The sequence below is a fragment of the Musa acuminata genome, chromosome BXJ3-5, assembly GCF_036884655.1.
Source record: "Musa acuminata AAA Group cultivar baxijiao chromosome BXJ3-5, Cavendish_Baxijiao_AAA, whole genome shotgun sequence".
Classification (NCBI taxonomy): Eukaryota; Viridiplantae; Streptophyta; class Magnoliopsida; order Zingiberales; family Musaceae; genus Musa; species Musa acuminata.
This window is the reverse complement of record NC_088353.1, coordinates 14,822,627-14,847,058: the sequence shown is the minus strand read 5'-3', so window position 1 is coordinate 14,847,058 and position 24,432 is coordinate 14,822,627. Positions and strand designations below refer to the sequence as shown.

General features: G+C 37.7%; 1 protein-coding gene across 1 annotated transcript; it reads right to left on the bottom strand.

Annotated features, from left to right (window-relative positions):
• Positions 1-113: 113 nt before the first annotated feature.
• LOC135638471 (uncharacterized) lies at positions 114-23,845 on the bottom strand. Its single transcript, XM_065151583.1, has 18 exons — positions 23,549-23,845; positions 22,668-22,771; positions 22,102-22,188; positions 21,861-21,936; positions 21,693-21,767; positions 21,527-21,580; positions 21,012-21,071; positions 20,450-20,566; positions 18,837-18,931; positions 18,523-18,728; positions 14,088-14,185; positions 13,674-13,777; positions 13,438-13,603; positions 13,231-13,353; positions 3,044-3,126; positions 2,651-2,792; positions 1,180-1,250; positions 114-1,099 (listed from the first exon to the last, which is right to left on the bottom strand). Exons 1-18 carry the CDS (start codon positions 23,585-23,587, stop codon positions 352-354), a joined length of 2,448 nt encoding a protein of 815 aa, XP_065007655.1. The 5' UTR covers positions 23,588-23,845; the 3' UTR covers positions 114-351.
• Positions 23,846-24,432: the final 587 nt, after the last annotated feature.

Genomic DNA, 24,432 nt, shown 5'->3' with positions numbered 1-24,432 from the left:
GCAACAAGCACCCATAGCCACCTTCTGCTCGTGAACGATAACAGCAAACCAACTTAAATCTTAGGTCGAGTATATGCAAACAGGAACTATGCAAACTGACTGTAACAGGCATCTCAAAAACTACTGATTGACAGTCTACTTCATTTGACAAATGGGCAAATTTAAGGTGTCTAATACCAGTAATATCAGTTGAGAAAATAATAGGGGGAACAAGTTACAGGGCATGACTGGCTGGTCTGTATGACAATTATAATATCAGTACATGTACATATGTTGCCAGTTGCACCTCTGAATAAATGCTACTGTACACGTACCACTGCTCTGAGAATACTACTGTATACAATTAACTTGCTATTCCTGAACGACGCCTACCTCAGGTTCCATGCGCCAATGACTCTTGCTGAACTCCAACCTCGCAGTTTCATCTTCATGGGGCTTGGGTAGTTCTGGAACTTTGACAAGGTTCCTCTTGATTGCACCAACCTCACCATTCATGGCTCTCCTTACCTCAATATCTACACCAACAAACTCGGCATCCTCTTCAAACAAACAAGGTGTAGTCTCTTCTGCTTTTGCCAACTCAACAGATTCTGATGCACTCACAGTGCCCTCAAGTGCAAGCTCACCAACAGTGCTAACTGATGCTGTGCTTACAGCAGTTTCTGTGGAGTTTGATTGAGTTGAAACATCAGTAGATCCATCCACCTGAATATCTGAAGCTTCACGCCAACCTACCCATTCAGGCAGCTGTTGATCACCAAAGAGATCCTCATTCTCATCTGTATCAAATCGGAAAAGGCTCACATCATCTGCAACATTTAGTTTTGTCACATCTGTTGACAGCTCACTGAGAGATGCATCCTCTCTAGATGTAACGTGAGCCATAAAATCTGAACCAGAACCAGAATACTCATTTTCGGGCATCTCAGCTTTGGTGAACTCCTCAACTCCGACCACCACCTCATCATCACTGCTGTCACCACCATTGGATGTATCATTTAGATTGACATCATCCATCCTTTCAAGGGTTGTGACATTCGTAGGCTCTGTGGCACTTTCATCATCAAATGCAAACCAGTTGGAGTTTGTGAAAAGACAACTGTGATATAAAAGAAGAGAAGAAAAGTCAACCAAAAATCATGGTACAAAAGAAAGAGCACAGCTTAGATGATTGTGCACCTCTGATTATCACCCCCAAGCCTCAAAGAAGAAATGACGACTCCAGTAGATACTTCATCTAAGTATACATCCTGCAATTATTGTTTGAGTAGATCAAGATTATATAAATGTGACAAAAAAATGCTCCCTCAATAACTTTCTATGATACACATTCTTGTAGTAACAAAGCTATTATTTCTTTAATGTACAACAAAACATGGTACAACAAAATTACAATACTCTTCTGTTGTAGATTACATCAAGATAGCACTAAAACTCATAAGGCATGAAATCTTAGCTCGGCAAATGAAAGAATAATAGAATTTGACAAGTAAAACAAAACAAAACCCAAGAGTTCTTGTAAGATGGAAATCTGACAAGAGCTTAATTAGTTGGGAATTTAAAAAAGGAGTCATTTACTTATAGTTGTCAATCAAGTGTACTAGACGTCACCTACACCAAAGAGCAAAAATAGGATCAAGTTTTACTATGATTTTATGATATTGGACAAATGATCCTTAAAAGATACAACATAGAAAAAGCCTTTTACAAATGTTGTGTAATATGCACTTAAATGTTCAAAGCCATTTGATTATTCTGGGCCTTTTTTTTTGCAATGATTCTAGGCATTTTGCTTACAGTAAACATTGTGTTAACATAAGCAATCTATGGCACTAACTGTTCAATACCACATTATGCTAACATAACTACAACTAATGTCTTGTAGCAAAAGTATATAACTGCAACTAATTTATGCCCAGAAAAATGCATTTCTGTTATTTTCCACCAGCAAAACATTCATATTCAACCTTAAAGAATCTCTACCTACAACTTAAATTACAGTAAGATCCTTCTTCAAAGGAAAAATCTGTTTGACCTCTTAGAATAAAACCTAGTCAAAATGTTTTGTATACTTTCAGTATGCAATATACAACACCATTTATATAACTGACTTCCAGCCAAGGTTCGCAATACCGTACCATACCGGTATTTCGACCTGGGCTCGGTACCGGTACGGTACGGTATACCGAGCGATACACCCAGGTGTACCGAGTCCTATAGTACTGTAGCAGCGCTACAGTGCTACAGTACCTCGGAACGGTAACAGTTGGTCCGCGTACCGAAAACCTGTCGGACCGGTACATACCGCCCGTACTGGGCGGTACGGCTCGGTACGGCAGACCCTGCTTCCAGCTATAGTATATTATGTGATGTTTTAGTTTGACATAATGAGAAATCACCAGCACCATTTCAAGATATAGTATAGTGCTTTTTTCTCCCTTTGGAAAAGGAAAGAGTTAAGAAAACCAATATAAACTAGATGTATGACAGAAGGAAACATACATTACATATAACTCATTATCTCGATTAAGAGAAACATGGGCTGGAAAACAAAACTACTTTATCATTGTTTAAATAGAGATAACCAGAAACCAAAGACTGCTCTTAAGTCTTAACTCAAAGGTATGCTACATCTAATCTTACTATTTACCTCATCCATGTCATCATTCTCATAGACTCGATATCGAAATGCTTGGCTTAGATTGTTTGCTAAGGCAGCAATGTCATAATCTCTATCATGAAGCTCTTCCTCGTCACTATCTCTTGGTCTTTCCTGTAGCGATGTAGGCCGACTACACAAATAGAACATGTTTAAAAAATATCCAGGCATATGAAAGCATGATTCAGCAGGAGATATCTTGCAACTTTAATTTTCTTTAACAAGTAAAATTGATAAAAGGTTAACGTGTCATTGAATTGTGAGGCTAATTCAGCTTTAGACGTTCGAAGTCCTCTTCTGATATGTTAGTTAACCACAATTATCATCAATTTAACACTTTATCAACCATCAGAAAAGCATTTTTCATTACAGAATGATGCTCACCCACAGGCCCAATGATGAACATTTTCCACCGCATTCCGTTCACGCAGCACATTTGTTTGCCAATCAATCCATTCCTCGGATTCCTATTAAATAAACCAAAAATAGAGCGGACAAACAGTTAATAACTGTTGTGAATCTTATACATGAAAAAATATTTACAGTAAAGACAATCAAATCATGAATTATGCAATATCTGGGAGCCAGCACATTTAGCCTTCCCGTGATTTGCTCCTATCACCTCTCTTGATGCCAATATCTCTGTCCTACCTCAGATTATAGGCCTTAACTAGGTACATCCTAGTTAGGCACAATGATACTACACCTCTCCTCACAGAAGCCTTTGCATTTTTCAATTGAACATCTTAGAGAAGCCTCCATAAATTTGGGACTATTGAGTCCATTGCATTTTTCATATGAAAATTTCATCTAGCTGTATCTTTCTTGATAGTACATACTATCATCTCAACATTTTCATTCATGCAGCCTCCATTATATTTTAATATCCAAAGAGGTTAAATATCTAAAAAATATTTTTCTGTAGAATAATAACAATAATAACGAGATCTTTGAATGCTGAAGTGAACAAGGCTTATCAAGTAATCATTGGAACTAATGAGAAATAAGCTGCTTGTTTGTAAGAATAAATATTGATGCATATAAAAGAATTTGAACTGGAAGAAGTCCGCCGCTGACACAAACAGGTCAGTAACTAATAGGTTGAAACAAGTCTTCAGTTGTGGAAAAGGTCACCTCTTCAAATATCATTTTTGTTTTTTTCTCGAGTCAACTTAGGTCTATGGTGTATCCTTCATAATCTAATGATGCTCAACATGTGCAGAGTAAATATGATACTTTTGGATCCAACTGAGAAGGATCTCGGCAAGAAGATATCAGATACAAGCAGAAAAGAGTGCTGATAAAACCATTTATAACCTATGAGAAAACAGATCTCCTGTAGCAATACTTCTGGTCATGGTTTGCCTTACCTGTCCATACTAGTGTGCTGACCAACCATCGATATGGAATGTACCAAACCATACCGATATACCAACACATGTATGTACCACCCATACTGGTCCCCTATGGGACTGACCAGTGATTTAAAAAGCGCTAGGCGCCAAAAGACGCCAAGGTCCACAAACGCCCGAGGCGCTAGGCGCTCGCCCAGGCGCTCGCCTGAGCGAAGCGAGGCGCTAAATTATAAAAATATATAATATAATTATAAAAATATATAATATAATTATTTAAAATTATCTAAATTATAAAAATATATAATATAATTATAACAATAATTTCAAATAAATAAAAATTAACAACATTAAAATCAAAATAATATATTATTAATCTATTAACAAAAAATTAATCATTTCAAAATTCAAATAAACTTAATATTAAGAAGCGGCGAGCGGCGGCAACAGCGGTGGCGAGCGGCGACAGCAGCGGCGGCAGCGGCAGCAGCAGCGGCGAGCGGCGACAGCAGCAGCGGGAAAGGGAAAGGGAGCGGAAGGCGCGAGCAGCGGGAGGCCTCGAGGGAGGCGCGAGCAGCGGGAAGGCTCGCGGGAGGGCTCGCAGGAAGCGAGAGGGCTCGCGGGAGGCGCGAGCAGCGGGAGGGCTCGCGGGAGGCGTGAGCAACGGGAGGGCTCGAGGGAGGCGCGAGCAGCGGGAAGGCTCGCGGGAGGGCTCGCAGGAGACGCGAGCAGCGAGAGGGCTCGCGGGAGGCACGAGCAGCGGGAGGGCTCGCAGGAGGCGCGAGCAGCGAGAAGGCTCGCGGGAGGCGCGAGCAGCGGGAAGGCTCGCGAGAGGGCTCGCGAGAGGCGCGAGCAGCGACAGCAACGAGCAACGGCAGCGGGAGCAGCGGCAGCGAGCGACGAGATCGCGATCGGGATCGGGAGCGGCAGCAGGTTAGTGTTGGGTTAGGGTTAGGGTTAGGGTTGGGGTTATATCGGTTTAGTTGGTTCGATTGAACCAACTAACAACCGAACCAGGACCGAACCAGACCTAAAATTCTGGTTCGGTCGCCTTGGTTTACCCAGGCGCTCGCCCGAAGCGCCCAGCGCCTGGGCTCGGGCGAGCGCTCGGGCCTTGCCTCGCCTTGCCTCGCCTCGCCCGAGCGCCTTTTGCAATCACTGGGACTGACATATACCACCCATATCGAGCGGTACACTATAGTACAACAAACCTTGAGTCTGATAATAAAGTAACCATAACAGAAAGGGACAAGTGTAAGACAACAGAAGAACAGTCAAGCAAGAAAGGCTTGCAGCCTGAGGCTTACAATTTATATTTTCTCAACAAAAGAACTGCCAAATCTTTATCTCATAGACATGACTATCTTTATAGAAGACTACTTCCAAGTGTCATAAATTTAGTCGTCATTACAAACAATAATCTTAGCAGGGTTGTATCACAATTCACAGGTTAATAGATCTTAATGCACTTATCCATAGAAATTTTTTTGTGCATAGTCAAACTAGACATCAAATATGATTAGCAGTCAAAGGAAAGAATTTGCTCCATAAGGTTTTCCATCTCTACCACATACCACAATCTCATTGGTATCCTGCATCATCCTCAGAAATAGGAGCTCTCACAAATTACTCAATAGCTAACTGCACCCTTCTACCTAGGGTGACCTAATGCAACTAGAAGCTATAGACTCACAATCCAACCAAAAAATGTCCTAGGGTATTCCTCCATTCTGCAATGTCACTAGAAGTGTCTACATCTTCTTCCTCAATGTGCTGGATTATCAACAAGACATGAGCTTATGGTGTTTTACATGTCAATCCAACAGAATCCATTGAAAAGGTTACAACAGAGAAACAATGAAAGAAAGCAAAAGAGTAACAAGTAGAAGAAAGAACCAGAGAATAAAGACCAAAAGGGTTGGTGGCCCAACCCTTTCTGCTTTCCAGAAAAGAAACTATAAAATCTCCAGCTCCAACATGAACTCCCACATGAGAACAGAATAAAGAATAGGCGGTGCACAATATTTTTATTAATCTAAATAAACTGCCCTGTGATCTTGTAAGACTTACAATAGATTGAGGACACTTGGAACCATGTAAACAAGCTCCTCGATGACTAATATTGAGCGATGCAGTTAAGGTGTTTGAAGTATGTCCATGACATTTCTCGATTGTTGTTTTCCATTATTTTTTTGGTGTTTTCGAGTGTTTTCTGGTAGGCAGTCCTATTTTAATTTGTTGTCAATGTTTTTATATTTGTTTGTCTTGTAACATTAAAAACGTTTTTGGCTATACGGCATCGCTCAAAGGGGAAAAATAACCAAAACCGCCTCATTCTCATGTGCCACAAACTGATCTCTGGCTGACAACCTTGTGACAAAACATCAACTGTCTCTGTCTCAGAATCCTGGAACCACTAGGTGGCACTAAGCCAGATGGGGCATTGGTTACACATCCGAGGGGTGGCACCGGGTTAAGACTTTGGCGAGCTCACGAAGAGAAGAGAGCAGGGGGGGGGGGGTGGTGCGGGTGGGGCTGACTACGGCTTGGTTTCTTACTTTGTTTTTGTAAGAAAATGGGATCTCATTAAATGATGGTGGGGTTTGAAATTTGAACCTGATTTAGGCGCGATAACCCAAAATCCCAACTTGAATTTTGGTTGAGTATGATCTCTAAAGGCCCAACTTAATCCCAACTTTTGAAAGTTATTTTCCATTTTAATAGTTATCATGTTCATCCGACCCGACTAAGCTAAATTTATTATAGGATTTAAGACAAGTTAGACATGAACAAGTTTGAGTACTTTGGTAATTAGTTAGTTGTTATCGTTATATAACATGTGTGTGTGTGTATATATGTGCGTATGTGTGTGTGTATATATGTATATATATACATAAATATATGTATACAGAGAGAGAGAGAGAGAGATTTTGGAATACTCATGCATATCCAACTCATTTAAATCAGATTTTAATATTGCTTTAAATAGATTCGAAAATGAATAAAATGAAATTCATGAGTGTTCTTATGTGTCCAAAAGGACCTAAATTGATCCAAATGAGTGGGTATTGAAAGGAAACTCATTAATCACATCAAAAAATAAGATTTAGATTGAGATGGCAGTAATTACTTATTAACATTTAGTGGCAATTATAATGAATATAGATGCCTAATTACATCCAATAAAAAATAAAAAAGCAAATAAGATATGCAATACAGAAAGCATTAAAAATGTGTTATGTTTAATGAATCTTTTTATTAGAATATAATAAAAGATAATAGAATAAGAAGTATGGAGATTCTAAAGGCACATAGATACAAAGACTAAAGAATTGATCCCATTTACTCAACGATGGGATATCCTTATTGTTGGGGTTGATAAGTACTTTTGGATTCATGGAGAATCTTAAAGGTTTGGTTATTTTAAAATATCTCATGTTTTGGCGAGGAGCAAGACATGAGGAGATACTTTAAGTGCTTTTAAGTTTCTCTTCAATGAGTCTAGAGGTGGAGGAAAAAAAATAGAAAAAATTCTTTGGGGTTTATATGAGAGTGTACAAGAGGATTTGTGTTTGAGTTGGGGTTAACACAAGAGTGATTATAATTGATCTCACATGGTGAAGAATTTTGTTTTCTCCATGAATATATACAAAGAGTGTGATTTATTTTCTTCTAGCTTTCTCATATATTATTGGATTGATGATCTATGTAATTTATCTTTAATTTTGATATTATTTCACTCTTTCAATTTGGTATAATATGAATAATGTTTGGTATAATCCATTAGTAAAATGGAGAAAAATTAGGTCTTCTAATACAAAGTACACTACACAGTGAACTAGAGTTAGGATAGTAAATCGAATTTTATTGGATATGTAGAATCATTGGTTCAAACAGATTCCGTGTTCCAACTCAGCCAACTTCCCCTGTTGAACCAGTTTAGTGGCGAGTTGCAATAAAGTAGGCAGATCAAGGTCAACAACTCAACGGTAATCACGAGTTACAACATTTGCAAAGGCTTCAATCAAGGCATCGAAAGAATCAGTGGGGGAGAATATTAGAGCGATGTAGTCAAAATGTTATGAAAGTCCATGATGTTTTTCGATTCTCATTTTTTGTTGCTTTTCGATTATTTTCAAGTGTTTTCTCATAAGCTTGTATAGGGAAATACTTTGCAAGATGTAAGTCATTTTCAATATTTTCAATTAGCTCGTAGGCAAGAAATACTACTATCAACCTTATTTTGATTTGTTATCAGTGTTTTTATTATTTATTTCATCTTGTAAAACTAAATAATGTTTTTGGTCATGCAATGTCATGCGAATGGGGAAATAACCAAAACAGCCCCATTCTCATGTGTCGTGCATATTTTTGGTTGATGGCCTTGCAACGTGAAACTTTGGCTGTCTTAGCACCCTAGAACCCCTTGGGTGGCACTGGGTTAGATGGAGCCTTGATTATATGTCTGAGAGGTGGCACAATGTCTTTAGTATTCTCGCTATCTATTCAACAGAAGTGTCAAGTAAACATTAGACTTGCACCTACTTCGAAACATCCTGTGTGTGTGCGACCATTCAACCCATTTACAAGAGTCTAACTTTTGTCTGATAAAAGATGGTTGCTTTATGTTCCTTGCAATCTTAGTTATCTTGCTCTTCTCATGCACGACGACAACATATTACCTGCATGTTCACCTTTATAACATTTTCTTTTCAATGCAGGTCCTTTATGAACTGCACGAGGTTCACATCTAGGTTGATCGAGGAATATGACTTGGGTACCACACGCCCTAGGCGATCCCAAGTAAGGACGTGACATTTGACCATGTAAACAAGCTCCTTAATTACTAACAGTGATTTAAAAAGCGCTAGGCGCCAAAAAGCGCTAAGGTCCAAAAACGCCCGAGACGCTAGGCGCTCGCCCAAGCGAAGCAAGGCTAAAAATATAAAAATATATAATATAATTAATAAATATAATTATTTAAAATTTTAAATAAAAATATGTTATTAAATTAAGAAAATCTAAGATACAAAATCATAATATCAAAATTAATAATTTCAAATAAACCTAACAATATTAATAGTATACAGTATACTGTTAACAGTATACAAAAGGAGAAGAAGGAAGAGTGTAAGGGGGAGCTGACTGAGAAAAGAGGAAGCGACAGCGGCAATGGGAGTGTAATGAGGCAGCAACAACGGGAGCAAGAATGTAAGGAGGCAACGGTAGCGGGAGTGTAAGGAGGCAGCGGCAGCGGGAGCGGGAATGTAAGGAGGCAGCGGGAGTGTAAGGACGCAACGGCAGCGGGAGCGGGTGTGGGAGTGTAAGGAGGCAGCGGCAGCGGCAGCGGGAGTGTGAGGCAACGGGAGCGAGAGCGATGAGCGGCGAGCAACGACAGCGGCAGTGGCAGCGGCGAGCAGCGGGAGCAAGAACAGGAGCAGGAGCGGCGAGCGGCGATAACGACAACGGTTGCGAGCAACAACAGCAGCGAGCAGCGGGAGCGACAACGAGCAGGGTTAGGGTTGGGCAGCGACAGCTGATATCGGTTTTAGTTGGTTCGATTGAACCAACTAACCACAGGAGACCGAACCAGACCTAAAATCCTGGTTCGGTCGCCTGGTTTAACCTAGGCGCTCGCCCGAAGCGCCCAACACCTAGGCTCGAGCGAGCACCCAGGCAACGCCTCTTTGAAGCGCGCCGCCTGGAAGTTTAGCGAGGCGCTCGGGCCTCGCCTCGCCTCGCCCGAGCGCCTAAGCGAGCACCCAAGGGCCTTTTTAAATCACTGATTACTAACATTATACCACTATTATTTGATTACTAACATTATACCACTATTATTTGAGACCTAAATTTGAGAATATATAGATCTAACTTATAGGTCCCTCTACATCCAATATAATGAAAATTAGATTCTAGTTACTTTATACACTTGATGATATAAGTTCTCATCACCACTGTATAGGAACTTCACAAAAGATTGTAATTTTAGGCGATCCTTGAACGTCAGTTGAGCCTTCTAAGTTTGTAATATCTTGAATAGAAGTTGAGCCTTTAGCAAGCTCTATTGAAAGCTATTCACCTTGCTTCCTTTTTCTTCTTTTCAACAATCTAGGTAAGTAAAGTAATAAGTAAAATCATTGTACATGTTGTCATGTGGCAACTTGTAAGTTGTAACATTTATGAAATATACCCTAAACTAATAAAATTTATTAAAATGTTATATACATTAAGCTGGTCTCACATTAACCCCTCATTAAGCAAATTTAATCAAATGCATTGGAACACAATCAGGATGTTTTCCTTGACTATCCACTAATACTTTGGCTTAACCAATTTTTATATGCGGCTAGCTCTGCACCACACAAGTTACTTGGCTGGTGGGTCATTTGGATAACGAGATCAATCTTAGTGTTCTCATATCTAGGAGGCCATATGAGACAAACCGGATCTTAGATGGACATTTGTCATGTTCAAATATTAATTGGCATAATTCACTCCCTAGAAATTGAGCATGGCCACCATATTTCCCGAGAGACACCTCATTGGAATTTCAGAATTTTATCACAACTAAAGGTTCACATAGAATGAGACCAAGTTATATTTGCAATTGAGTCAGCCAATAATAGAATTGTCACTTGGACCATATTAGCTCATAAAATTTTCATGTTTATTCTAAAATGTGTATCTGATGCCATCCTTTTTAAAAGTTGCTGGTTGTCACCTCTCTTACTATAGTCTTCCCTTTTGTATTATTTCTTTTTCTCCTCCCTACTATTGTCTTTATCTGTATGCTCTCTAGCAACATTTTGATATAAATCAAATTTTCAGGTCATGTAAATCTCTTCAATACTGCTAAAATTCATCGAATGTCACAAATCAATCTTTCTCACCCTAGAGGTCCATCTTATCCTCCAGAAAATGAAATTGTATCAATCTTTTGTTATCAAAACCAAAAGATCCAACTAGAGGCCTCCAATTGTCAGATTGCTTAGGTGAATTAGGCAAGCAATGCCATATTATGATTCATAGTCATGAAGAAACATTGAATGATAGGTGTGGCCAGGATGAAAGTATGCATGATAGATTCAGTCTACTGGATATCTTGATGATAAAATAAGCATCAAGAACCTAAAGAAAATCCAAAGATTGATATTGTCATTTATTAGGATATGGAATAGATCAAGATTCTGAAGTTAAAAACTTTAGTGAGAAAATTGTAGAAGATAAAATCATAGAAGAATTGCTTCATATAAATGCTATAATTGCCAAAAAAATCCATGTTATGATGTAACCGAGAAAAAGTAATTTCTTTCTTGATAAAAAACATCCAGTCCTAAGCCCCGTACTCAAATTCATAGTCCCAGACTCCACAGCATTGAACATTCTCCATAAATTTGGAAAATAAAAATGAACAAGTAGTTTATCACATATCAACAAGGAATTGAAAGACGTGACTGGTGTTTTGATCAAGATGAAACCATGACTTAGTTCAAGTGGCATCTATTCACAAGTGTGTAAATGAATGCAATGGAAGTGATATGAAAGCTAAAACTAATTGAAATCAGGTTGGATAATATTAGGTTTAGGTGACAATATGAACCATATTGGTGATACAACTACCATCGATATGTTCTTTAGATATATAATCCTAAGCCCTCTTTTGAGTAGCATGTACAAGTTATTTTAGGTACAGATTAGATGGAGTATTTAATACTGAGATACAAGATCAGAAAGATCTAGATTGAAGTCCAGTTATGTAAGAGATTTTTTATAATCGTAAGTACTCTTTTTAGTAGAAGGTACAGCTCTGCTCTAGATACATACCAGACTGGAGTCATTAATACTGATACACAATCATTAAAATCTAGATTAAAGTTCAGTTGTGTAAGAGAACTTTTCTTGGTGGACTAAAGATTCTAAACCACTAACCCTTCTCTCCTTTTTACCTTCTTAGTATTGGATTTTCCTTTCTTTTATGTTTCCTCAGAGTTTTTCTCTATTCCCTTACTCAAAAACTTGGCCTGTGTTCTAATTTTAATGCACGTGTTAGCATATCTAAATACTAATAATAAAGAGAATCAGCATTTTAATGGTCTCCGACTGGTCACAACTTGATCCCAGGCTATTGGTGTAGCCAAAGAAAGATTAGGTTTAATTAAATCATGCAGCATCCATATTCCCTAAATTGCCTAATAAAGGGAACTTGTTGCTTTTCAGATTTCAGTCTGCCATTACATGAAATAAATACACCAGGACTAGTCCCAACTATTTATGGATGGCCATGGATCAACATGATTAAATGTCAAAAAAGGTACCAGAATGCAACATGTCCATCCATGCTAGAGGTACCCACATGTGGCTACAAGCTGATTTGTTACCTATGCTGGCATGTCAACCAGCATGGTGCAGCATCATTTAGTGTCAGCACACCACACCACATGCCATGACACAAATTCTTGACAGAGACAACAGATCTCAATGCACTGTTCAAAGCTTCAGAGTAATGCCAAAACACTAGAAATTATTCCAATATTCATAACCATCTTCCAATAAAAAAAAAAGAAAGAAGATTTGTTTGCTCAAAATGGTTACCATATGTTGCACAAGTTGAAATAACAAAATGCACAAAATATAGTTGCATGCCTAAACAAATTAAAAACCAATTGTATCATTCAGTAGGGACCCATAATTTACCAGTCGAATGACTGATCTGTATATGGACTGGATGGCATCATCCAATTTGGTCCAATGCCAAGCTTTCTGCTCAGTAAGCTTTACATACTGGCTTACTGGACGGTAAACTGAACAATGGAAACCTATACCAGATGGTAAGGCTCAGTAATCCTATCATCCAAGACCGAGCCCCAGGTCCTCTACTTCGCTCTTCTCACCCGCTGCTGCCTTAGCACCCCCGCCCTTGCTAACCCCCCTCCACTGTCATTTCCCCACCCTAGTCAACTGTCTTCACCACTATGCCTTTCCACTCTGCTCCCCCACCCACAGGCACCCCTTCCCGACACCATTCTTCACTCCTCCGCCTTTCAACATTCATATCTCTCCTCTATGCTTGTAATATTGTAATGATTCGATTCATACCACACTCACTAGCAGTATCAGTCGGATCAAAATAGGTACCAAATTGAGATTTTAATCCTTGGCCTAGAAGATAAATGATCAGAATTGAGTTATCTTATACACCAATACAACAAAGCAACCAACCTGTAGGTAAGACCGGATATGATCATTGTTGCTTCCAAGTTGCACAAGTTTGTTACAGATTCTTGTCATATGTCCAATATTTCCTGGCCGAACTGGCTGTCTTCCAGGGGCTGGAACAGTTACCTACAGAGCAGAAAAAGAGGAAAGAAATTTAATCTGTTTATTAAAAGATAAAGCAACATGAATCACATTAAATATATTTTTTACCGCATTAGAATCAATGGAAAAGAAAGGATTCTTGTCTGCTTGTAGAAACTTAGCAATGATATCACATTCGCAAAAGCAATGATCAACAATTGCAATATTCTTGCTCTCAAGGCATGATATCAACAAGTTCTCTACATGATGATGTAGTGAGTTATTGAAGGGATACCTGCATTTTCCACATTATTAATGCACAAGCAATATGCAGACATTACCAAACTGCAGAAGGTACAGCTTACCTAAAAAAGAGATCGAGGATTATCTGGATGGCACCAGATCGAATCAATTCCCTCTCAGCAGCTTCACAGCCAACTTCTAGCAATACCGAAATGAACTCCACTACCTGAAAATCCAACATCAAACTTTCATCGGGAAAGGAAGAAACCAACGAAATCTAGAAGTCTCTAAACTTTTAAAACCTAAGTATAAGAACATACAAGAGAAGTATATTTCTTATACCGATACATGAGATGCACATAAGTCAACTATAGTATAACTTAAACTAAAACTGTTTCATTTTTTTTTAATGGGTAGTGGGGTGGAATTCGGACAAACTCATAACCCCACAATCAATCAATAAATAGAGCACAAGCATGCTCCAAGTATTACCCATTTCTTTAAATCAATAAATAAATCTGCAAAGTTATGCATACTTTAAGACGATGCTTCCCAAGTGGAGGATGTAGTCCACCATAAGTGGTAGGAAGAGTAGTAACATCAGATGATACATTCAACACTTTGAGCAAGTCATCTGCAGAACAAAATTGGTTAAAAAACTTTACCCATTATCAAGTAACTTAAACAAGCTCTTAATATAGTAAAACAAGTCATTATAGCAAGTGCATGTAATAAAACAAAATAATATAACTTACAATTACATAAACACTAGAAAAAAAATAGCAGCGTCACAAGTAGTTCTCAAGCTGACTAAATTTTAGTAGTCTTATGCCATTGCAAGACTAGATATCCAGAGGATGTTAAGGTGATCAAGAAAACCACCATGATCATTATCAAGGATATATTAAAAGTTTGTAAAACACCTGTGACAGATATGATTATATATCCTTCAACAAGAGACAACAAAGAAAACACAGCTCATAATAATTTGACACTTCCATCTACGATTGCCCAAATCAAAACTCAAGGAGAGCAATCAATCATATAGAAGATGCAGGAGGATAATCATTCTGTCAGAGGGTGTCAGTTCCCTACTATAGCAGAGTTTTCAATCAGTTGGCAAGCATACCCTACTTGAATTAATATATCCAAAATGTTCTATCCTCAATTAAAAGAGGAACATATCGTTAAATGTGTTTTAACATTCAAATGGCCAGTAATTTAAAATTTTAGAGCTGACCAATCATGAAATCACTATGCACATACCAATAATAAGAAGAATTTGGATTGCTTTTGGGTTAATTATAATGTTTTTTATTTCTGGCATTATATTTTTTTCCTCATTGTTACTTGAAACTCTGATCCCCTGATGTTCTCAACACCTACCCTGGTACAATTTCTTAAACCTTGAACTTGCCATGCTTTTGCCTGCACATTAAGTTACGTCGTGCAGATCTCAACGTCGGTGTTAAACAGTAATAAAGGCTAATTTGAGAGAGCTTGAAAAGAAATTGACTGCAACATATCTGGATGCCGCAGAAGTATCAACACAGTAATGCAATTTGATAGGATTTCATCAAAAGAGCTATAGTTGATAAATGGAAATTGAGTAGCCAAGTGAATCAACCAAGTTGGGTAAGAAAACTGCATTAAAAACTATACAATAGGAAACCATGTCTCATCAAAAAAAGGAACTTATCCGTATTTATATGGATTGGATATTTCATAACCTAGTTAGGTAGGAAAACTGCATTAAGAAAACATACAATAGGGAGATTGTCTCTATGTAAAAGGAAACATAAAAGAAATTTATCCCTATTGTATGGACTAAATACTACATAAAATGATAAATGAAACAGATCACCTAGTATTTTTTTGGTGATACCAATCGTTAGGGGTAAATACACCAGTACCATACCATTTATGAAACTAGTATCGGTTTGCTTCCATTTATGTATGAACATATATCTAGTTCCTTCCTTTTATCCTCATATTTTACTATGATGTATAGAATTATGAAAATTAATAAACATAGCCGAGAGTGAATTCATAGCTCCATTGGAGCAGACAAGATGATTTGAGATACTTCGTCCCTCAGTACAAATATGTTGGTATGATAACAATAAGATGGTAATGTCCCAACTATTTGGGTCAATTACATGGCTCTTTTGCTGCCCTTGCACCACGTAAAAGATCATATTCTTAGTCAAATTAAGAGTATTCAAATCTTTATTTATAAATTTCTAATAAATTCTTTTAAAATTGCCCTCCACCTCTTCTCGCACCCCTAGCATTTGTAAGGCATATGGTTTCCAATACACCTTTTCTTTTCTAAAACTCAACTTCTATTATAAGACTTCTTTATCCTAATAAAAACCATATGCAAATCTTTCTTCCTCTCTATACCTTTCATATCTTACTCAACTTTCACTCTTTCCCAAAGTTCCGTAATATGGACTCATAATCTTAATTCCTCTATAATTAGAATTTAGAACCGTTCTGGATATCATTATTCTTATAAATTAATACTAAAAAATTCTTTCTCCATTCATTATACATTTTTAAAACACAAAATTTTGTTAAATAAGCTAATCAACCAAACTTTGCCTCGAACTCTTAAGCTCTACCAAACCACAAAGGAAAATCATTAAGTCCCACACTCCTATTTATTTTCATTTTATTAAGGCTTATTTAACCTCACTTGCTCTAATTTTATGAACAAATCGATGATTATTAAATCTACCACTATAGTCTATCTTAGAACTAAGTTATTTGTCAAACATTCACCAGATAATTTATTAATATAATTTCTCTAATTTTCCTTAATTTTATTATTATCAATACGTATTTTTTTATCGACATCCTTAATCCATCTAATGTCACCTAAATCCTAACTCTTTCTTTCATTAACTTTAGCAATTCAACATATATCCTTTTCCATCCTAATATCACTTGACAATAACACTTGGTATATTAAGTATGACAACCCCTACTTCACCAGAAATCCAAACAATAGCTAAACTTTGGTTGAATGACAGTTCAGTTTTTGTTTCTTATATACCTTCAAATTTCATTGTACTTATTTTCGGGTGCTATTTTAAATTTTTTGTAGATGCATATTTTGAGCTAGGTTCCAAGTTCCAGTTTCATTTTAGGTACATAATGAATTGAAAAGATGCCTAAAGCACTAGGAATTATGTTTTAAAAGATATAGATTTTTCATAGGGTCTGGAGAATTACGAGTTATATTACTACTGGAATACTGTAAGCCTATAAAAAGATTGATTATAGCACTCTTGATTTAAGTCATTAACATTAGAGAAGATTAGTGTTAGGTCCATGAAAGAAATAGTAAGCAAGTTCCCCATCATTTATAGTGCAAGGCCATTGATTTTCTTGGGCAAGGGTTGATACAATATGCTTCAACATTTGGTGTATGTCTAGTGTGGTGTTGTATCTTCTGTTCTTTTTCTTTTTCCTTCTTTTTTTCTTTCTCCTTTTGATATCATAATAAACTATGGACCTAAAAACTGTACCACCTATAGTACCCAATGAAGTCAAGGGGCGCTCATGCGTTCACCTAGGCACCTTGTCACAGACGGCCATTGTGCACTTGCAACACCTTCGTCAAAAAACCGTTCATCACTAATATTTTCTTGTATAGTTTGGCACTATGTTTTGCCTATTTTTTGTCATTTTTCTTGGTTTTTATAAGCCTAGGTAGTTTGCAAGGCTGCACAACGCCCGTTCACCGAACTAGGCAAAACAGGCCCAAAACTACCTCGCTTTCACGTGTCGTGGTCCGATTTCTCAAGCCTATGGTGTGGTCCATATTAGACCCCAATAACCCACAAGTGGCACAAGGCGAGATAGGGCTTTTGGTAGTGTTGGTTCATAATTGGATTCATAAGTTTGTATGCAAAATGTGCGTAGACTTGCCTTACACCCCGGCTCCCTGTTGAGTTGCCATTTGTGGACTTTCGATTGTCATTTTCCCTACCAAAGTCCGTATTTGCTCTCTTTCTCTAAGTGTTTACTAGATTGCTTGTTTGCTAGGCAACAACTGTGAGACGTCGAGACTTGTCTGCCACTTATTTTCTGAAATGTAATCAACTTTCTCTTTTGCAAGTCCTTCGAGACCTATACGAGGTTGCAGGTCCTTCGGGACTTGTACGAGGTTGCTTCTCGACTAATCTTTTACAGATGAATATCACAAGAGTGCCTCACAATTTAGGCAATTTTAGCTAAATCTGTGACAACATGATAACTAGTCCAAGTGAGCACCATCAATTGGGTGTAGCCCAAGAGTCGAGTTGGCCAGGCACTCGCCTGACTGAAATCAAGTCCAGGTCAAGCATATTAGTTGATTCTAGTTCAATCGAACCAAATCAAACCCTCTTCACCGCAACCTCTCCCTTGCACACACACACGAGCCCCTACCCCCTTCAGAAACCTAATCGAGGAACAAAAGAGTGTGATCGACATCTTCCTCTCCATCGACGAATGGTAGCGACGTCTTCCTTCGACGAGCTCTTCCTAGGTATCTCTCTCTCCTCCCCCTTCATCGTTGCATCCTCCCCAAACCCCAATAGCACCCCTTTCCCTCTGACGCAACTACCTCCATCACCTTGTTGCCTGAGCTTTCTCAATACTCGACAATTCCCCCTACCTACCTCCCCCCTTCCTCCTGCAACCAACATCTTCCCAATTTGACCCATATGGGATAGACCAAAGCACTCAAAATGGGGGTGGTTTGCACTTGTGGTAGTTTCTTGTTAGAGGCATATTTCATTCTAAAAAAGACCTTAAATAGGAAATCCAACGAACTCCTTCCCAATTTGACCCAAAGCCTACGCCAGACTTTCTAGGTGGTACTCTTGCAACCTTCATTGTCATTAAGCAAAAGCCCAGTTCATCCTTTTCAAATAAGTTGCAGAAACTAAAGGATACAATACAACTTTAATTGCATACCTAATTGTGTCAACATGGCCTGTAGAGTTTCAGAATCTACATGGCTAAGTGGTGCATGCAAATGCTGACTTCTTAAGTAATGAACTGAAACAGCCGAGGAAGATCTTTTGGGATCCAGCAACGAGATGCAAACAGATAGAGTATGGACAAGAGCAGATTTGGATGGTGAATTTTCCAATGCATGGCCAAATATCCTTGCAACAAAGCTGCATACAAACAGAGTGAAGAAAAACATGATCAAGATGGATAAAGTAGTTTGGACAACACTGTTAAAGCAACCACATCTGTCGAGGATAAAATAACAAGACAGAAACCTTTGACTGGAAAGTTTGGCTGCTAAAGCTGAAGGAGTATTTCGAATAATGGCCATCAAAACCTCAGCCGCATTAGCATTAACTTCAGCAGGGTACTGCTCAATTTGTAAGATGTGAATTCATGAAAAATGATTGATACACTATAAAAATAAACATATTTTTTACGCATAAAGAACAACCTATTCACCAAAATCTAGAGAACAAATATTTATGTCAAGATGTCGTAAACTCAAAATACAATAATAGAACATTATTTATGTCAAGATGTAGCGAACTCCAAATGCAATAACAATGTGTGGCCAAAAGACATTGCAATAACAAATGCAATAACAATGCTGTTCAGATAAGACCTATGGTTATTGAAACGAGCTTCTGTAATCCAACTAGGAGTAACTAAAGTTTATAGCCAAACTAAGAAAATTATAGAACTACAAAATCAATGTTGATGACCTTGTTAAGCATCATCACAACATGATATGAGGACCATGCAAGGTATAACAAGCATTTACAAGAAGTAACCTTTGCTTAAATAAATGTGAAAAAGATATGTAGTCAATCTCAAATACAAGACAGGTATAGCTATTCAGTTCTATGAACATAACATAATTGTAAAAGGAGTTCAAGCATCTGTTTGCAAGTATAACTACAAAAAAATAAAAGAAAGTATGAGATGGAATTTGATGATAAACAGAAAGAAAAAACTTGAAAATTAACAGTATCTCTTTCAGCAACATACTTCCAGCTACACGCTGACAGTTAAAACCTAATGGGAGTTTTAAGGACACTCTAGGAATTTTGGACACAACATGACTGACAACACCACAGCAGTTTATATAAGATCAAACACATGGGTTCAAACAGGATAACCAGAACTAGACCCTTGTTCTAGTTTTAAGGACAATCTAGGAATTTTGGACACAACGTGATTGACAACACCACAGCAGTTTAAATAAGACCAAACATGCAGGTCCAACCAGGATAATGGAGAACTAGACCCCAGTTTGATATAGTTTGGCTACAAGATCCATAATGTAAATTTTTTTTAAAAAGGACTGAATCAGGTTCAACAAACCAACCTTTTACAATCCAGAAAAACTGACCAATCCAAACAAGACAAAGCTGGCTTTGCAATGCCCCAAAAAATAATTAAAAGTTCCACCTTTGTCCTGTTTGTAACTGTCATTGGTTGTGGGCACTTTGTCCTTTAGGATATTTTTAATAAAAAGAGTAGGAAAAAAGTAAAAAACAGACGACTTTAGAATCAAGCCCTAAGTTGCTGTCCTATACCTTGGTAGAGCCATAACTCTTGACATGTAGTTTTTCCTATCCTAATTGATATTATTGTATCCCTATATATTAATATTTCATTTTTTATATGTTCAGTTAAAAATGCTATCTGACCCTGACCAGTGATCTAATGTCCTAAGACTTGGCCAGGATGCCACTCAGTCCAAATCTGAAACTATAGTTCACAGAATAGCAAATAAGCTACATGATCATAACCCGAACAAATGGAGAATTTGGTCAAAAGTATATGCATATGACTTAGTGACCTATTGTATTATTAAAATGCTTCGACATGAAGGAAAGATGGTGTGCAGCAAAGCACTTACTGATGGACTCAATTTATCCACGATCATCTCAGGAAGATTGGTATCTGCCAACCACTGCATGATATCCATGTAGTTTGGATATGTATGATTGTCAGCACCAACAAGATGAATCAAGATCTGAAAAAAGACAAACAAAGACACAAATTGGATTATCATCTTCAACCCGGGTAAAAGCAGAAACGAAAAAATGGAAGCACAATCACAACGATGAAAGAATATCAGACAGCAAGAACTGATTTGGTTTAAAACTGTGGCAGTATACTGCATAGTAACTAATAAGAACATCAAATTGGAAATCATTTACTCAGTAAGCTATACAAGACATCAATAATCAAGATCTAAAGGATATAATAGGAATTAAGAAGGCATTCACTCATCAAGATATTAAAGACAATAATAATGATGATTAAAAAAGCCAGACATGTATTTACTACAGACCAACTTTATTATGAATTAATTGCCTTGAAAAACAGAAGCTGACCAATATAATGCAGATATATTGGATGTTGAAGACTAAGATAAAAGGTACAGAGACAGTTAAGACTTAGCATTAAGCACTAACCTCCATAATCGATGTTATACCTATTAAATCAACCAAATGGTGGAAGACAGCTTCATGGGTCTGATGCAAAAGAATCCAGAGAATAAATCAGCACAGATAGCACAAAGATTGCATAAAACCTCACTACAGCAAGCATAAAACTTGTGTAAAGCAAAAGAGAATGTATTCTTAATGACCTGTGTAATTCTAATTCAAAATGTTGACAACAATTATAGTTTCAACTGTGAAAATCAGAATTCTAAAGACTGTGACTTGCTAATCTCAACCTACAGACATCAAACTTACTGACCTACATTTCATATAACAACTAATATTCTGCACAAATAAAAAAAATAAAGGTAAAAAGTCATCTAGATGAATCCCTAATGACTAAAGTTGTCAAGCCTTCCACAGATTGAAGCTAACATTTTAAAGCAAAACCAAAAAAAATAGATAACAACAAAAACCAGGAACCAAAATAATGAGCCATTTTTGTGAATAACATTTCCAGACAAAGCAATGAAAGTGAAACTTACTTGAACATACATCATAAGAGAAGTGGTCTTCCTAAACATCAGGCACACCACAACCTAGCAAATAACACGAGATTGCAATCAGCTATTTAATCAAATCAAGTCCAACAAATTCTGGCCCTGACTGTTCCATTAAAATATAAAATACTAAGCAGCAATAGTCACAGACCTTGCTAAAGTACCCAGCTAACATTGAATTATGTGTATGATTTGGTTCAAGAAATGAGAAAAGCCTGTTCATCAGCTGCAGTAACAAAAAATATAGTAAAAGTAAACAAACTAAAAATTTCATGTGCCAAGGAGGGTAGATGAATATCATTAATGTGCAGTAACTTACATCTTCATCTTCCACCAAGGTTTTCAGAATGACATCTATTTCACAAGTAAATATCTCACAGGCGATCAATGGGAACCTATATCATTCAGGAGACAAAGGCCAAAGAAAAAAAAGTAGCCCTTGTAATTAATAAGCTCAAAAATTGAGCAAGAAAAAGAAAAAAGAAAAAGAAAAGGAATTGAAATTATTTCTTAATTAACAAATGACAAGCAAAACAACTTTATTTGACAATGGAACATACTTATAGGAGTGCTTGCTATCCACATCTTCAGGAGGATCTTCAATAATATACTGGACCAACTGTTCTACCTGAGCACGATCTCTAAGACTGAAAGCAAATGAAGAGCACTTATGAGGAAACTAGTACAGATGTTAAAGGACTCTAAATCTGAGATTCACAAAAGTTTAGTAAAAGTAATTCATGATTCCATCATACAGAGAACTCAATACTATGTGTGGACACTCAAAAGAATTTTTTGATCAAAGTTACCACCTTGTGAACACTACTATTATCTTTTTTTTATACATGGACCTCCCAAAAGGAAAAAACTTTGAAAGAAACATGAGTTTCAAGGAAGTGCTTAGATCAATTGCATTAAAGATAATTATGCAATGATTCACAACCCCAACCCAACATCATATGGAGAGGAGAAACATCCCAGTTACAAATCCCGCCTAATTATGCAGTTAATATAGAAACTTGATTTGGTTTTATGAGCATCATTACATGATATTACAGCCACTTTTTGTCAAAAAAATTTAATTACAACACCACATTAGTAATATGTATGCAACGATGAATATTACAAATTAATAAGTCGTGTGTTTAAAGCTTTGCATTCTTGAATTATTTCTTCTTCATCCAGAAGTTCTTCCAAGGTGAAGCTATCCTTATCCAAGATAAATTCCACCTGCAGAATTGGCAACAGAAACAAAAGTAAGTCTGTGACCTGATTAGAGAAGATATCAAATGATATATTCTTTCAAAACAGTAACTAACAGAATGTTTAAATTTGCTTGACAAGCTAACGACAGAAGAATGTTAAGTAGGCTAGGCACCAAACATGCAGCGTGGTCTTCTACGCTACCATTAGGTCATGCCCTCATGAGCAACCCAAGATTTTCAAGAATCATAAATGCAGGGTCTACTTCCATCTATGAGCATGGTGCCCTCAATGCGTAGGCCCACAAACATTTTTGCAAGGTTCTGGTACGAAATATTGGCTCAATTTAAAATCGTTGTTATGTTTAAAAGAAAAACAAACAAAAAAGAATCAGCAGGAAAGGATGCAACACTTGTATTCATTCCAAGATAATAAATTTTAACGGAGAAATTTCTTTTGTTTTAGAACCAAACACCAAAATCAAGAGAATATGGCATCTGTGCAGCTATTATAATACCATCCAGAATTTAATACTATTCAGAACCGCTGCAAGCGCTTAGAAAATATCATGAGTCAGAATGCTAACGAAGTTGCGGAAAATTGGACCAAGTTTGAGATGGATGCCGCTACGACGAGCAAAGGTGATTAGATAAGACAACAGAGAAACTGAGTATGCTTAAAGTTAGCATGACCAAGCCAGCGAATCAACAAACAACACAAGAAAACAAAAGAAAATAAGCCACCCAATTCGTCACGGAAGCGACAGATATAAAATCGGCGGATGTACGCGCGAGCGCGACTTACCGGAGACGAGGCGGGGAGGTTGGGAATTCGCCAGAACATCTCCGACTTAGCTAGCGGATCGAGCTACGAGGATAGCTCCGACAGGACCGAAAACCCACAGATTCCACGGAAGCGGGCGAGTTCGTCCAGCGCAGAATGGTGGCCGAGCAACTGAAAGAACAGCTTGGGCAGTGGCGGCGGTGAGGCCCAAGAGGAAGAGAGAAGGCTGAGAAGAGTAAGCCCTAGATTTGGGGGTGGAGAGAAAGAGGTAGGCGTCTCCTTTGTTACGAGGAGAATGCGAAAAATATAAAAGAGACGCATAAAGAAGTATCGGGGGAAGTTGAGGTGGGTCAGGAGTTGGGTCCAAATTTGTGTCGCTAAAAGTTAAGGCCACACCACAAAAGAATCTTTTATAACCGGCCGAACCCTCACTCGTCAATATAGTCGCAGGCAGTGTCGCTCATGTAGGGCCTGCCTGCAGGTATTGGTTGAATCACTCCACGGGTATATTGTCGACGTAATTAAGGAGATGCTCTTTCTCTTTTTTCATTCTCCGGATGACCTGCTGCTACAGGTTAAGCAAAGATTCAATTCGACCGGTGACCAGAACCAGCCGGTACTCTCAATTCAAAAGACGAAAAAAAGGGTCTTGTGCGACATCACACGTCTCCCCTCTTCCTCCGGTTTACATATCCTCCACTACACAGTTACGAAATATGATAATCGCCCCTACAAAGCCCATCGGTTAAAAATTTAGTTATCAGTTGTGAAAATTATGTTTAAAATATTTTTAAAAAGTTCCAAGTACCTTTGTTTTTTCTCATCTATTATTTTAAAACTTATTTCGTGCCTTTCATAAATATCATAAGGATTTACATCAAATATTTAACAAAATATAAAAGATT